This window comes from Nomascus leucogenys, chromosome 19, assembly GCF_006542625.1.
Source record: "Nomascus leucogenys isolate Asia chromosome 19, Asia_NLE_v1, whole genome shotgun sequence".
Classification (NCBI taxonomy): Eukaryota; Metazoa; Chordata; class Mammalia; order Primates; family Hylobatidae; genus Nomascus; species Nomascus leucogenys.
Window position 1 is genome coordinate 11171587 of NC_044399.1, and position 16818 is coordinate 11188404.

Sequence of the window (16818 nt, forward strand, 5' to 3'; positions counted from 1 at the left end):
ACCCCAGATTGAATTCCTACACTGTCGTTCCCTCTCTACTGCATGCAGGGCATCGCCATGCTCCCTTTTGTCACAACTTGTCCTTTCCTTGATGGCCTTTTGCATGCGATGCCAAGGAGCCATGCTTTCTTGCAAGCTATGAAGGGAAGAAATCATTGTCTGGGATAGTAAATCCGTTGCCGGGGTGTGCTCCTGACCTATTGCACATTTTATCCTGCAGAATTCCTCACCCCTAATTTGGTCCTGTGTGTGTGTGTATGTGTCTTTACTTTTCTTCATGGAATGAAGAAAAATCAAATTCAATTTTTTTCAGTTGGCAAGGCTTGCCCTTGGCCTTGCTTCCTAACTGTTTTGGAGTTGGTGGATCCTCCTTCTCCGTGCCATGGATCAGGGCTAGTTAGGATGCAATGCCTCTGAGCCCATCTCTAGACATGATCCAAATCAGGACACTTGGGTTGATGTCAGTGTTATTACCAGGTTCTTTTAAACTAATGTAGAAGAGGGAACTGATGGGGAGGTATAAAATGGAGGTGCAGGTTTCCAATGACTTAAAAGCCATCATCTACACTTCTGGCAGTGGGAAGCTAAGCAAATTCCAACTTATTTTAAGCCTAGAGGTGTGCTGTTTTAGGCAATAGAGCATTTTTTTAACCAGTGGTTGAAAATTCCAGCAGTTTGATAGTTACTAGGAGTTATGAGATTTTTGGCTTCCATTCTTTGCTTTTCCTAATGTCATGAGCTTTTCTCCATTGTATCTTTACAGTTGTTCTAATGGAAATGGCTGTGTCAGGGGACTCTTAGCCAGATGTCGTTTTGAACAGGAAGCCCCATTCATGCACCTCTAACAGTCCATACACAACCGTTAAACCTCCTGTTTCTTCATTTAGGGGGCACTCCAAGACCTACAAGAATCTTTTCCAGGACAATCCGAGAGTTAAGACCCTCGCTTATCCTAGGACTCTGCTTTATAGTCTCAAGTCCAACCAAATAGAAAGCCCTCAAAACCCGAGTAGTGACCCAAACCGATCAGCAAAACCCAACCTTACTACAGGGGTTCACAGTGGGCCGGGGCTGTAGGTCAGTGTTTAATGGGTCTTCATGACTATGTGCTATGCACCACTAACTTAGTGCCTACTAGGCCTAGCTTTAGAGCTGTTTTCTCTGTTCCTTGCCATCTGGGCTCAGAGATGCTTTTCTGACCTGCCTAGTAGTCAGGGTCAGAGATAGTTCCCAAAGAAAAAAATCACCTGGATGCTTTTAGCAAATTAAGAGCTGCTGCAATAACACAGGAGGAATCATGCTGCAAGAAGCAACATTTATTATGTGGGGGTTGGAGTTCCCATGGCAGGATGTGGCAGTGGAGAGGGCTTGGCATTTCAAATCAGGAGACTTGGGTTCGTGCTTCTATTCCTTGGCCAAGTCACCCAGCTCCCCAGAGAGTGTGTTAGCTACAAAATGAACATAGTGAGTAGCAAACATTTGTGAGCACCCACTCTGTGCCAGGCGTTTTATGAGATGACTAAATATTCATTATTTCATTGAATCGACACAATACTCTGAGATGGATATTATTGGGACCACTTTATGGAAGAAGAAACTGGGGCGCCGAGAGGTAAAATGACTTGTCTAAGATGACACAGCTATTAAGTGATAGAACAAACCTAGATTCATGCCTGCATGTGTAATGATATCTCCACTAACATCACAGCTGCTTCCTGTTCTGAGCAATTTACTGCCACTGAATGCCATATATTAGAAGGCACTGTTGGCTCGCAAGGCTCTGTGTACAATCAAGGTACAGATCCAATCTTTTCTCACTGGGAAACCCAGTTCTCGGGTTTCCTGGAGGTAATCCTGGGTGTGGGCATTTATGAAACATACCACATCATGTGCCATCCAGAGTGTGGGACAGCCCAGTATTAAGGTTTAGAAATCACTTTTAATCTTAAAAATTGCATGAAACCTCCTAGATCTGGCTTAAGATTCTGCAGACAGCTTTTGTTGAAGGGAAGACTGTGAACCAAGGGTGCATCCAGTGTTGACAGCTTTCATTTCTTTTTCAGTCTACTTGCTTGGGCAGATTTCCCAGCCCAGAGGGAATTAGCATTTTATTTCACAAAACAGTTGGAAAAGCCAGTGCAGCTTTTTAAAGGCCTTCACATCTAGAGAAGAAACAAGAATTCTTCTATGACTGCATTTGTCATTCGCCAAATATGCTGTCCCAGTTTTCCTTCTCCTTTCTTTCTAAAACTCTGGCGAGGACTCTTTCTTCTCACTTGAGACCATGGGCTACTCTAACTCAAGTTCTTGCCCTATCAAAGGGTCTTTCCCAGGGTGCGAGTCCAGCCTGCTGAGGCGGGGGAGTTTGGGTGGTATTTCAGGTCGAATCATGTCCTGAAAAAAGACATGTTGAACTCTTAAGCCCCAGGACCTCAGAATGGGACCTTATTTGGAAATAGGGTCATTACTGATATAATTACTGATGTAACTAGCTAAGATGAGGTCCTAGTGGAGTGAAGGGGTCCCCCATATGGTCATAGTCCAGTATGACTGGTGTCCTTCTAAGACGGGAGAGAGAGACGTGGAGGCAGACAGACTATCATGTGACAATGGAGGCAGAGATTAGAGCGATAAATTTACAAGCCAAGGAACGCCAAGGTTTGCTGAGAACCATCGGAAGGTGGAAGAAGTAAGGAAGTTTCCTTCCCTAGAGTCTTGGGTGAGTGCGCCCTGCCAATACCTGGATTTCAGATTTGTAGCCTCCGGGATTGTGAGAGAATACATTTCTGTTGTTTTAAGACACGCAGTTTGTGTTACTTTGTTATGGCAGCCATAAGAAACTATCACAGGTGTGCCGTGCATACTTTCAACGTTTAGCGAAAGCCTCCTAGGATTCTGATACTGATAAAGTCATGGCTCAGAGATGGAAGCTTGATGAAATAAACACTTCTGGGGTCTTGTGTGTGTGATGAGTGTGTGCAGTGTTCATCATGGGAGTAGGGGGTGGGGGACGGGTCAGGAGGTGGACAGAGTCTAGGGAAGCGTTGATGCAGTTTATCAAAATGAACCTCTCCTTGGTGATCTGTCCTGCACCCATCTCTCTCCTCCTCCCCTCACAGGCCAGTACCCTCCCCTGCCTTTTGCCACTGCGTCCTCTGCACTCAGGGAAAAGCACCATTGCTCCCCTGGCCTCAGCCTTACTGCCTTCGGGTGCAAGGCTGGTGGCAGGAAGTGGGCCTGGCCTGTGCGGGCAGTGCAGGGACTGAGGCCTGCTGTCAAACAGGCAGAGCCTGCCCTGATGAAGAGAATTAAGATTCAACTCTTGTCCAGCACTGCGCTGGCCAGAGCATAACTGGGCCGCATATGCCTCGTGGCAGAGTGTGCATGGCCGTTACCCCGTAAGCCACATGGGCTGGCTTGGCCAGAGGCAGGAGGGGACGCCAGCAGCCCACTGGCTTTCCAGAGTCTGCAGAAGCTGCTGTCAGTGTCAACAGCTGCTCCCTGCCTGGGAGAGAATGGAGAATCTTACTACAGCTCATGTGAGGCACCAATTTGGTCAGCTTCTGGGGCACTGCTGATTTGTCATTTGAGGAAATTTATAGGACACCTGAGCGTAAAACTACAGAAGAATGTCCTGGGCTTTCAGGACAGCAGGAAAGCAATGATGATGGCCATGCAACAACAGTAACAACAGAAATCGTGCCAGCAAAGATTTATTGAGCATCTACTACACACCAGGCTCTGTGCTAGGCACTTTAGTCTCAGACAACACTAGGAGATGGGTGCCGTTCTTTATCTCCACTACACAGACGAGGGAGCCTGAGGCTAGGAGGGGTCACGTGGCTTCCCTGCACTTGATGGTTCTCAGCAGAGCTGGGGTTGATAGCAGTCGCCCTAGCTGCGAAGCTTGAATGATTAGTGATAAGGTTGCTCACCTGCTTTGCCAGGTGACTAAGCAGCTGGTCATTTTGCTTGTTCTGTTCATTCTTGCATTACATTCAGGTCCGGGTTTCTGGAGGATCCCCAAAGCCTGAAGCTGTATCCATTAGGGTGGGACTCCGGGGCTTCAGGGGGTAACCGTTCCATGGGGTGCTGCTCCCCACACAGGGAGCTGATGTCTTCCAGGAAGTGTTTTCTGAAGGAGGAGGACACGGCGTTGTAGAGAAGAGGAGTCACAGTTGAGCTGACGTAGAAAAGTGTGTTGGTCACCATGTAGAAGTAGTGGTAGAAATTGTACAGTGGGCTGTAAGAGAAACCCGGAAGCCTGGTTAGAGGACCTGTCACCTCCTCGCAGTGTCCACTTCCTGCTGGAGAATGCCTCTCCTCCAGAGGGCTGCATGAGGAAGCCTATTTTCTGCTATCAGGAAGCACAGTGTTTTTGTTTGTTTGTTTGTTTGTTTGTTTTTGAGACGGAGTCTTGCTCTGTCTCCCAGGCTGGACTGCAACGGCACGGCTCACTGCAACCTCCGCCTCCCGGGCCCAAGCAATTCTCCTGCCTACAGTCCTAAATAGCTGGGACTACAGGTGCACAACACCATGCCCAGCCAATTTTTGTATTTTTAGTAGAGACGCGGTTTCACCATGTTGGCCAGACTGGTCTTGAACTCCTGACCTCAGGTGATCCACCTGCCTTAGCCTCCCAAAGTGCTGAGATTACAGGTGTGAGCCACCGCACCCGGCCAGGAAGCACAATGTAAATTCCACAAATGTTTCGTCCCCAGCTGCTGATGCCCTCCACCCAGCCTCTATGATCTGCCATTCCTGGCTGTGGTTCCTGGTCACCTCACGGTAAGGTGACACTGCCGACTGACAGGGGCCATCTGTCCAGCCACTGAGGCCCTGGGTGCCCCGGGCTGCTGCGTGTGGTTGGGAGATGTGGCTGCACTAAGAGCCGAAGGTCCTTCTGAGGAGCCACACTCCTTGCTGCAGGTTCTCTGCAGTGGGAAGCACTTGGCACAAGCTCATGTTGCCCGCGCAAGTGTAAGGGGTGCTGGTGGCTCCTGAGGAGGAGGCATCTGTCACATGGCTCTTTCTGTGGAGGCTTCCTGGGACCTCGATTCTTTTGGATGTTTGATTCCCACTTATGATTGGGGCACAGTGATTTCTGAAAGGCAGATTATGAATTCTCTCATCTTCTCCAACCATGTCATAAAAGGGGGTGCATGTCTTGGTCTCTGCCGAGGGGACCTTTGTTAGCTCATGGGGTCGCAGCTTTGTGTCTTCCTCACACTCTCCTTGGAATAGGAGAGGAAGGAGAGAGAGGGGAAGCCTCAGAAGCATGGCCTGTGCTCCCCCTTCCCAGGCTGTAGGCTTCTCTCTCTCCTGTAGTGAGAATCCCACAGTCTTGGCTAGGCCTCTCATGCACACGGCCTTACCAGGTCAGAGACAACGTTCTGTTCCCCATCCCTGGCTGTGAGATTTCAAGGCACAGACTGCACAGGGCCAGGTGGAATGCAGTCCAGGGTTCCAGAGGACCCAGCAATGGAGGGTCCCTCTGGAGAGCAATGGAGACCCCAGGCCCAGCCCAGTTGGGCCCTCCCTGTGTGCTAGGGTCCTTCTGCCACACTCACTCAGTCCACGCGTCATCAGGGACGTAGCAGTACATGAGCCTGCGGGCGTGGTACGGCAGCCAGCAGATGACATACATGACCATGATGGCTCCTGCAGAGCATTGGAAAGGGAGAGACAGCGCCAGGAGAAAGCAAACACATTCTCAGTTACACCATTGCAAAGGGAGGATGATGCCCAAGGGGACAGCAGCATTTCCCTCTAACTTGGTCCTGGAGTCAAGGGTTGGAAGGAGGCTTTGAGGTTATCTGATATATCCCGACCTGAATCTCTTCTCATACCTCATGTGATCCTGTCCTCTGGGTGAATGTCCATGGCACAGGCCATGCTTCTGAGGCTTCCCCTCTCTCTGTGACCATGACCAGGACACAGCATGCTTCTAGGACCTCCTCTTGGCCACTAGAATATATTCCCAACCCAGGGCTAGATATCCCTACCTGGTTATTGATCTGCATGTACAACAGAAATGTGTCTTTCTTGGGCTAGGCACGGTGGCTCATGCCTGTAATCCCAGCACTTTGGGAAGCCGAGGCAAGCAGATCAGTTGAGGTCAGGTGTTCGAGACCAGCCAGGCTAACAGGATGAAAATTAGCTGGGCATGGTGGCAGGTGCCTGTAATCCCAGCTACTTGGGAGGCTGAGGCAGGAGAATTGCTTGAACCTGAAAGGAGGAGGTTGCAGTGAGCTGAGACCACGCCGCTGCACTCCAGCCTGGATGGCCGAGCAAGACTCCATCTCAAAAAGAAAAAGAACTCGTGTCTTTCTTGTCCTAGAAAGCCTATTGCTCCTTTAGTCTTTTCTCTGGTTAATTTACAGCACTGCCATTCATCTGGCACTCAAGCCATAAGCCAGAGACTCCTATTTTTCTGTTCCTTTCTATATCCAGTCTATTAAAAAGTTCCTTCTTAGCATCTCTCCTCTGTGTGCTTTCCCTGCTCTCACTGCTACCTCCCTAAGACACTCTTACTGCCTCTGCACTGGACTATGACGAGTTCCCCAACCTCCCACCCCTTCCCTCTCCTGCTTCTACTCTGCTCCGACTGGCAAAGCCATCATCTAGCCCAGGGCAGCCCCTGGACCAGCAGTGTCAACACCAATGAGAAGCCTGGTAGAAGTGCAGAATCTTGGGCCCCGTGGCTTGCATTTTACAACTCTCGAGATCATTCTTATGCACACTGAAGTTTGAAAGGCATGTTTAGCTCATTCTCCAAAGAGCTGAGTGCAATAGGTCTCAAAAGCAAATCTCCCGTCACTCATGGACATCGACTTTTTCAATCACTGACCATTGTCCATAAAATGAAGTCTGACACCTTCATGTGTGACTTTGTGTTACTTATCACATCACATTGCACTTAGCTCTTGCGTCTCTGTCCGTACACAAGACTGTGACATTGATGACAGCAGAGTGCCTGTCTTGTACTTGATCCTTCCATACCCTAGCTAGTGCCTGGGTTATGGTGGGTGCTTGGAGAGACCTCTGCTCTCCGGTGCCTTTTGGAGTTTCTCTTATAAGGCCAAATTTTCCCAGAGACTTACAAAACAAGAAAGCAAACAGATCCGTGTGGTAGGAAGGAAAATGGAGTTTGAAGGGAACTGGATTTAGGTACCCAGCCCATCTGAGAGTCCACAATTTGCAGCCGCAGTCTTTAACTATAACTGCTTCTTGTGTTCATCCACACCGCCAGACTTACTGAAAAGTGGTCAGGTCTCTGTTTGCCTGTGTGTGCAACTCCCTGGAGCAGATCGGAGGCTTCATGTACACAATTCCTATTCTTTCCTTTAATTATACCACCGAACCCTACAGGAAGTCTGTTGGTTATACAGTTCCCCTGGGGCATAGGATAAAGGAAGCCTTGAGAGAGGTAGTGACTTGCTGAGGTTACCCGGCCAGGGATTGGTGGAGGCAGCCCTGGAACCTGGGCCCCTTTCTTCTGGGGTGATGTTACAGAGGACTTAACTGAGAACCTGGACGCTGCGCTGGAGGCTGCGGATCCGGCGCACGTCTTTGTGTCTCACCAGGCTGACCTGGCCTCCCTGGATAAAGGTCTTCTTCCATACGATGAAGCTGAGGAGACCCTCCTCACTCAGCAGCTCCAGGCGGCTGGGGGTGCAGCTGCCCGGGGTAGAAGTGGATGGCACTTGGGAGCAGAGGGCCAGCAGGTGGCTCACTGTGACCCCGTTCAGGAAAGCAGTTAGTGCCAAGGGAAGCACGAAGGACACCAGCACATTCACCTGTGGAGGTAATGCCAAGGGCTATGGGGCAGTGCCAGGGCCCTGTGGCCCTCACCATCTAGCTGTGCCCCAGGCCCGGAATCTGCTAGCAGAAGGAGCAGCAGAAGGGTTAGAAGATAAGGTTGAGAAAGTTCTCAGAAAGTGAGGAGAGAGAAAATAAAATTTCAGATTAGTTTAGGATGTTCATAATAGGGGTTCCAGAAAGAAAAAAATAGAGAAAACAGAGGGGAGGAAATTTTATTTAAAAATGCATTCAAGAAAGTTTTCCCAACGTTGAGGAATCTGAGCTTCTAGACTGAAAGGCTGTCTGGGTGCCCAGAAGAATGGATAGAAATAGACTCACAGCAAGTCTCACTCTTATGACATTTAGCACCTTGGGTATAAAGAGAAGATCTTGAAAGCTTCCAGACAGATAAAACAGGTCACATAGATAGGATGGAAAACCAGAATGACATTCACTTCATAAAAGCAATGGTGGAAGCTAGAAAATCATGAGCAGTGCTTTACAATTTGTGAGAAAAATGGCTTCCATCTTAGAATTTTATACCCAGCCATATTATGACAAACGTGAGGATAAAAGAAAACAATTTTTAACATGCAAATTCTCAAATTTTTTTACCCTCTATGGACCCTTCCTCAGGTTTCAGGAGATTAAAAGAACATATGTTCTAGACAAATAAGGTTATAAGCCAATAAGGAGGAAGACCTGTCATTCAAAATGGGGTATCCTACAGAGGACCCACCAAGTGATGGAAGGGAGCCTCTAGGGGCCCCCTGTGCAGATGGAAGGGAGCTCCCAGGGGGCCCCTGTGCAAATGAGACTTCCCTATGGTCCCCCTGTGCACTAGAAAGCAACCAGTGGGACTGGAGCAGGAGACCAGGGAGTTCCAGGGAGAATTGAAAAATAAAAGATGAAACTGGTAGATTATCTAATGGATCAGAACATATTGAAAGGGCGTTTATGCTTGTGATAGAGAAGCTGAAAATGAACTACAAATAGGTACGTAAAATACTTTGCAAATGAAAAAAAAGACCATATATTATTAACTGCAAAGAAAACAAAAGTCTTTGGATTAGAAAGAAAATACAACACATGGATCATCTGTGAAGAATGTTTACATAGTCACAATTACATAAACACTGAACATAAATTTAACCCAGCACAGGGATAGAATTATACTGGAAGGAGGATGGGGCCAGTGTGTGTTGAGGTGATGGTGGCAGAGGGCAGGGATAGGAATGTAGTAGAGTGAAATGCTCATTTTCTATAAATATAAGACAGTGGATACAATTTAAAACTGAGAAATAAAGCTAGTGTGCTCTATAGAAATATGGAGGCAAAGAGGGCAAGAGACAAGAACACACGGTACTTGCCTCTCAACTAGAGAAATAGAAAAATGAATCAGTGTGTGGAGAACGACAGGATTGCTGTTTTCCATCACACACCTTGGGTTATCATCGATACTATTTGACTTAGAAAAATGAATTTATTTATATAATACCCTGTGTTTTAAATGTTTACTTTTAAAAATTCAAAATCAATGTGTTCTAGGGCTCCCCCCCATCAGTTCTAAGGCTCTCTTCCATCTTTCCTTTAGCAAACGTTTTAAACACTGAGCATTTTTTTTTTTTTTTTTTGAGACGAGGTCACCCAGACTAGAGGGCGGTAGTGCAATCACAACTTACTGCAACCTCTGCCTCCTGGGCTCAAGTGATCCTCCCACCTCAGCCTCCCGAGTAGCTGGGACTACATGCATGTGCCAATACGCCTGGCTAAATTTTGTAATTTTTGTAGAGATGGGGTTCTCACTATGCTGCCCAGGCTCGTCCTGAACTCCTGAGCTCAAGCAATCTGCCCACCTTGGCTTCCCAAAGTGCTGAGATTACAGGTGTGAGCCACTGTGCCCAGACTAACTGAATGATATTTAATACCACTTTAAAATCAGTATGAACTATCTGAATTGGACCCTGTGCCTTTTTATGGAGTTATCATTCCGGCTTTTCTATCTTAATGCTTGCTCGCAAATCAGCAACACTGACGGAAAAATAAAACACTACCTATGACCATCGATTTAGTTTGTTGAGGAACCAAACAGGTTTATATCAGTAATGACATACTTAATTACTATCAATTTGTAGCTTTAATATGAGTCAAGACAAAGATCAAAATTAAAAATATATTTATACATTAGTAATTAATCTTTGGGAGTTTTAAAATCTTTCTGGGAAAACTATAGTTTTTCGTACTTTCAAAAACTGTGAGCAATTTTCTTGGACAAAAAAACACTGATTAATATGAACAGTGAATCAACTCACTGATAAAATATTAGAACCAAAATAATCCTAATTTGAGTCTGGTTATTTTGTTGCGTTAACATACACTGTATGTTTCAAGTTAAACATTTTTAAACGCACTATTTGTCAAAAGATGCTGTTAGACTGACAGAATTCATTTCACAGCTTCATTGTTCTGGCCAGGTTGAACCATGTCAAGGAAACCATGTGAGTAGCATATTCAAAACACAAACACTGCTTGGCACTTTGGCACTTTTTTTTTTTTCAAGCTTGTCTCCCAATTAGGAACAGCCTGGAAGTCACTATTCCAGACTGTGACAAGTGGTGGAACTCGGCTCCCAGGCACTGTGGAAATATGGTTCATCGTCACAGCCATGCCAGGCCTCAGCGGAGAACTGCACAGCCAGATCTGAACAGCAATGCGCTGGCTCTTCTGCTGCAGCTGGGAACCATGTGCAGGCAGCTGGGAGGTAGATTCCCGTACCTGCTGCTCTGTGCTTAGTGCTAGCTTGTCATGGGGCTAAAGGTTACTAGTGTGGATGATAAAAAATACTGGTTCTGACATTAGTAGTTCTGCAAATACACACTCTATAGCCCATGTATCAGCAGCTCTGGAATAATGTCTTGCCTCGATAAGTAGCTCTGGGACTCAGAACCAGAATGCTACAGCTGCTAGATCCAGATCTGCCCAAGGCTTTAAAGGTGAACAAAAAAATAGAGTACCACTCATATCAGTAATTTTGACTCGTCTTTACTCAGGATCTTTACTCATAGTTAAAATATTGGCAGGTTCTACATACCTATGCAACTCCCAGTGGTCATGCAGGCAGCAAACTGCATCTAGGATGGAAGGTGATGATGACCTCACTCTCCCCCAAGGTAACTGAGCTGGCTTCTTGTTTGTTAGTAGCTCTGCACCACTAGATTATAAGTCAGAGGTCATACAGAAGCCCTACTTCCCTGTCAGCATGAGACAGACAGACTTTCCGAAGAGGGCGGGCCTGTGGGTGCTCAAGCTTGTGAAGAAACCACCTTTCCTCTTGGCTTTGTAGACGCGACCCCAAGTGCCTCAGCCTGCTTTGCAGTCCTCAGATTCAAACAGGTCCTCAAGCGGCTCCCACTTGCTGGACAGCTTCAGTTTAAAGTCACAGTCCATGGTCACAGCCTCTGAGGCCAAGAAACCAGGTCAAGACTGCAGGAAGGCACTCAGGCGCTTTAGCCCTTGGAATCCTGCTACCCGGCAGCAACAGCAGGACCTGAATCAATGTGGCAAAAGGAGGATGATACCCCTTGGTAGAGCTGGGGTACCCAGTGGCAGTGGGTTAAAGTGGTGGGGAGGCCTGGGAAGATCTCCTGGGCAAAGAGAGCAGAGAGATGAGGCTGCGGGTCTCCAGCTGGTCTCTCCTCGCTGGTCCTCCCAGCTGCTGCCCCAGAGGCCACAGGGACAGCTGCCGTGGGGTTCCTCATCCTACCAAACTCTCACACCCCTTTGCTTACTCATGCTCAAATTTTTAAAAAATGTACGTATATAACCTTGTTTAAACAGTAAAGATGTTTTCAAAGCAAAAAATAAAATAAAAATAAAATAAAAAACAACAAACAAAAAGTGAATCTAGGCCGGGCGCGGTGGCTCACGGCTATAATCCCAGCACTTTGGGAGGCCGAGGTGGGCGGATCATGAGGTCAGGAGATCGAGACTATCCTGGCCAACATGGTGAAACCCCGTTTCTACTAAAAATACAAAAATTAGCTGGGCGTGGTGGTACACGCCTGTAGTCTCAGCTACTCAGGAGGCTGAGGCAGGAGAATCGCTTGAACCCGGGAGGATGAGGTTGCAGTAAGCCGAGAACGTGCCACTGCACTCTAGCCTGGCGACAGAGTGAGACTCCATATCAAAAAAAACAAACAAAACAAAAAAACAAAACAAAAAGTAAATCCAGAGAAGGCAAATGGAGCTGAGCTATTAAGGAGAGGCCAGGGGTGGAGGAAGGAGGGAGCTTGATGATGAGTGAGGAGAGGAGAGAGGGAAGGAGAAGGGCAGAGCAGGCAGGGAGGGAGAGAAGACGGGACAGGTGGGAAGGCCCTGATTCTGCTTCCCGTGAGCCAGGCACTGTACCAGGCTGGGAAGGGAGAGCTGGAGTTAAATCCTCAGGTGGGAAGAAAAGGCAGGAAAGGAAAGAAGGTGAACATTTGTTGAGGACCTGCAATATTCTGGGCAATTCCACATGATCTCATTGAATTATCACAGAGGATGCCAGCAGCCATGTTCTTGCCCTGTGGACAGACCTGGGCATGTGAACCCTACCCACAGACACCGAGAGGCCTCTTTCTGAGTCTGGGAAGAGCAGGAGAGAGAGGGGCTCCTGGGAGCTCTGAGGCCCTGACTCTGTCCAGAGATCTTGGCTGCCCCAACATCCTTGCTTCAATTTTTTATTTTGGCTGAAGTTGCCTCCAGCTCCGTTTCCATCATTTGCAACATAGAGTTCTGACTACACCCCTCTCCAGCCTCTTTTTCCCCTTCCACAATGGCTAGATTTTTTGTTCAGAAACAGATTATGAACTTTTAATGTTTAATTTTTATTTTTTGAGACAGGGTCTTGCTCTGTCACCCCTGCTGGAGTGCAGTGATGCAATCATGACTCAATGCGACCTCAAACTCCTGGGTTCAAGGGATCTTCCTGCCTCAGGCTCCTCAACATCTAGGACTACAGGCATGCCACCATGCCCAGCTAACTATTTTATTTTTAGGAGAGACAGGGTTTCACTATGTTGCCCAGGCTGGTCTCGAACTCCTGGCCTCAACTGATCCTCCTGCCTTAGCCTCCCAAAGTGCTGAGATTACAGGCTTGAGCTACTGCACCGAGCCTTATAAACTTTTAAATGCAAAGTTCCATGTAAAATAAACAAGGAAACAAATAAATACATCTTCCTCAGGCATTTGGTCCCTCCATCCTTCTCTCCCTCTCTCCAGGCCAGATCCCACCCTCCATACCCCACATCCACGGGAGACCTGTGTCCTGCTTCCAGGTGCCGATTGGAACCCCCAGACCCATGGGAAAATCACTGCAGACAGTTGATCATGGCAGATTCCATGTGATGCGCAAGGGATCTCTGGGCTGAGCCTGTCAGAAAGGAACTAGGGGAGGAAGATGTTGTTTAAAGAAATAAGAGGTGACAAGTTCAGTGGAGAGAAGGCCCTGTTGCCAGGACAGCCACTCCACAGAGGTACACTTCTGAAGATGACTCGGTGGCCTCTGTGGATTCCGGGGGCAGGACTGTGGGGCATGCTCAAGATCTGGGAGGATTCCGGCCATGGAGAGTCCCTCTCCCCTCCACAATGTTTAGATTGAATGGGAACAAAGTGGCTCCACTGAACACCCATGAAATCTTAAGACGTTGCCTACTCCATGGATTTCTCTTGGTCATGAGTGAAAAGCAGGTTGGTGAGTGAACACCTTCCCTGAGGCCCTTCAGTCCTCTACCCCTGCCCAGGGGATGGATGAGCAGACGTGAACAAAGGTGGGATCTTCAGGAACAAGGAGAGGGTACAGGAAGAGAGAGGGGACTTTAGAGAGGGCCCTTCGACTGTGTAGGCAGGCTGGGCTTCCAGCTGCAGGAGGCAGCTTAACATGAGAGGGAGCCTCGCCTGGGGACGTGGCACTAAGAAGCCACTTAGGAGGCTGCTTAGGACGAGTCCCCTAAGCAGCCTCTGCACCCTCCATGTGCCCTGATGAATTCACACAGTAAACTCTCCCACATACCCTCGTGTGCCAGTGTGCAGAGAAGGGGTCCTGGTTCCACCCTGCTTTGTTCCTTTAGGTTTCCTGGAGGCCCAGCAGGGCCTGGAGGGGCCTGTGCTTTCTCAGCCTTTCCCACTTCCGCAATGTGCTGGATACATGAGATCATGGTCTAATGTGACTAGAGCAAGCGACCAGAGGACATTGGCTTGTAGAACGATGCAGAAATGGAGACAGACACTTAGAAAGGTGAGCATCACTTTCAGAAAATGCATTGTGAAGTGCTGCAAATACATCACATGCTGAGAGAATTCAGAAGACAGGGCAGAGTCCCTGGAGTTGGGGAGGAGGTGAGATCAGAGCTGCACTTTGGGGAATACGAAGGGTTGGAAGAATGAGCTTTTGACTTAAAAGCCAGAGGCTGGGCATGGTGGGGGGTTCGGGGAAAGTGGGGGCAAGAGGTGTGGGGGGACAAGTAGCCTGGAGGAGGCAAGGCTGCCCAGGAGAAGGTAACAGGAAATGAGGTTAGAAGCCTGATCAGGCCTCTGGAAGAGAGGCCGGGAGTGCCTTCCCCGTCCCCACCCTACCTCCAGGGAGGTCCTCTCCAGAGCCGTCTGCGGGGGCTCATTGGAACACAGACTTCGGGCTACTGAGGCAGGAACTTGGGTGGGTCATGGACTCCGTATTTTCACAGGCTCCGCAGGCAACTTTACACTCAGTAATGTCTGAGCACCACTCTCGAAAGAGTGGGAACATTGACTTTGGAGTTAATTTTGAATTTAAATCGGGACTTCTTTCAATGCTTCACTTTGGCCACGCCTCCCTCCGTCTAGTAAAATGGGACAGAGCAACGAGACCCAACTTTCTGGGTGGTGGCGAGCATTAGAGTTGAAGATGTCTGTTCCCCGGGGAGAGGAGGGTTCCCTCCTCCCAGCACCGCCCCACCCCCAACTCCCGCTCTCCACGCCCTTACCTGGATAAAGACTTGGAGCGCGGTGCGGCTCACCAGCACCGTGCACACTCGGGAGGCGGGCTCCGGCTCCCCGTCCGCCGTCTCCAGTTCGTGCTTCTGTCCCATGATGACGGCCATGGGCAGGGCGAGGCCAAGCGAGGTGGCCCACAAGAGTGCCACCAGCCGCCGGGTCCGGCGCGGCGTCAGCAGGCTGCGGGCACGCAGAGGCTGGCACACGGCTAGGCAGCGCTCGGCGCTCAGGCCTGCCACGCTCAGCACCGTGGCGTAGGCGCACAGCTCGCGCACGAAGTAGTAGCCGCGGCAGCCCAGGTCGCCGAAGACCCAGGGGTAGTGGAACCACACGAAACTGTAGAGCTCCACCGGCACGCCGACTAGCAGCAGCAGCAGGCCCGCGAGCGCCAGGCTGAGCACGTGGTAGCGCAGGCGCCCCGCGCGCCCGGCCCGCGCCTTCAGCACCACGTGCACGGACAGCGCATTGCCCGCCGCGCCCAGCGCCCAGATGAGTGCGTAAAGCGCGGTGAACAGCACCTTGGCCCAGAGGCGCGTGTCCACGCCCAGCCGGGCGTCCAGGCTCAGCACCGGGTTGGAGCTGGGCCGCGGGGGCCGCGGGCTGCTGGTCTCCATCCCGCTCCCGCGGCCGGCGCTCCCTCCCTCTCACTGCCCAGAGTCTGGGCGAGCTGCCTGGTTAGTGAGCACCTCCTCTTCTCTGGGAATCTCTAGAACTGGGAGGACACGCCTCCGAAAGGGTGTCTCTGAGCCAACGTGAGACCGCGAGTGCCAGCCCGTTAGCGTCGGTCACACGTCTGGGTTCAGTCCGACCCAGGGAAGCCCGTGCTGGTGCAAAGGGGGTTCCTTTGGGGGCTGATAATCACAAGTTGGGCCGGACTCCACCACTTTCGAACTTTGTGATCTTGGGGAAGTTTTTTAACCTCTCTGAATCTGGTTTTGCAACTTTATTATCGACACTGCAGAATTTCTGGGAAGATGAAATGAGCGAATGTGTGTGGAAGCTTCTACCTGCAGCATAAATAGACATGGTGCTTTCGTCTTGCGCCTTGGCCCTGGTGTTGCTTTGTGTGTGTGTGCAGCTCGGGAGAGGTCTTGGGAAAGACTGTCCCAGCACTTCAGCATTTTGTTATTGTTCTTGCTAAAGGGCTGTTTCAATGCCATCTTAAGAGCCCCAGGAAGCTCCTTTGTCACTGAGAATACATCCTCATGGTGCCACACTTTCCCAGTCCTTTGAGAGTGTCATTCTCATGGAGCTAGGGGATGAAGTGAGAAGTGTTTTTAGCATGTTTTAAAACCTTTCACTTTTCTAAATTCATGCAAAACACCAGAACTTTACAGCCGAAAAGCCCAGAGGCCTTCTCATCTCATCCTAGACCGCTGGTATTTGCTGGGGGGCAGACTTGAAATTGGAACCCAGGGATCCTGACTTTTTTGTCTTCAGCAAAGTTATTATGGCCCGGTGATAATCAGTTTAATCTTCCATGTGGTCATATAACCATATCTACATTGGAATTGAGATTATGTAAATATACTTTTACTCTGCACAATAAATTTATTGAAATTATAAGCATTTATTGAATGGCGAGAATCACTAACAACCAAGGCTGTTCTTAGGAGTGTGACTGTGTTTTTGCACAGGGTCCCAAGCTTGAAAAGGCCTTGTCCTGAGACAAATGCTGTTGTCATCTGGGAATGCTGCATAATTTTTGAACAAGGAATCCTGCGATTTCATTTTGTATAGAGTCTTGCAAATTATGTGGCCAGTTGTAACTACAAATGAGAATATCCCACCAGGAAAGTCAATTGAGCAGACGCGGTTAGACTTATATTTAGTCTGATGTGTTTTGCAGTTGAGGAACAAAGAAAGGAAGAGGGCTTTCTTTGTCAGAATGTGTGATTTTTTTAATAGTTTACAACTCCTTCCTAATTGGTATTTTGAAGTTTTAATTGCATTTATTTTGAGACAGAGTATTGCTGTGTTGCCCAGGCTGGAGTGCAGTGGCAC

The 16818-nt window shown here is 48.9% G+C and overlaps 1 protein-coding gene across 1 annotated transcript; it reads right to left on the reverse strand.

Annotated features, from left to right (window-relative positions):
* Nucleotides 1–3697: 3697 nt before the first annotated feature.
* NTSR2 (neurotensin receptor 2) lies at nucleotides 3698–15598 on the reverse strand. Its single transcript, XM_030800341.1, is given in 5 exon segments — nucleotides 3698–4067; nucleotides 4069–4243; nucleotides 5571–5661; nucleotides 7526–7799; nucleotides 14805–15598. Coding segments are annotated over 5 exon segments (1233 nt in total). The 5' UTR covers nucleotides 15429–15598; the 3' UTR covers nucleotides 3698–3998.
* Nucleotides 15599–16818: the final 1220 nt, after the last annotated feature.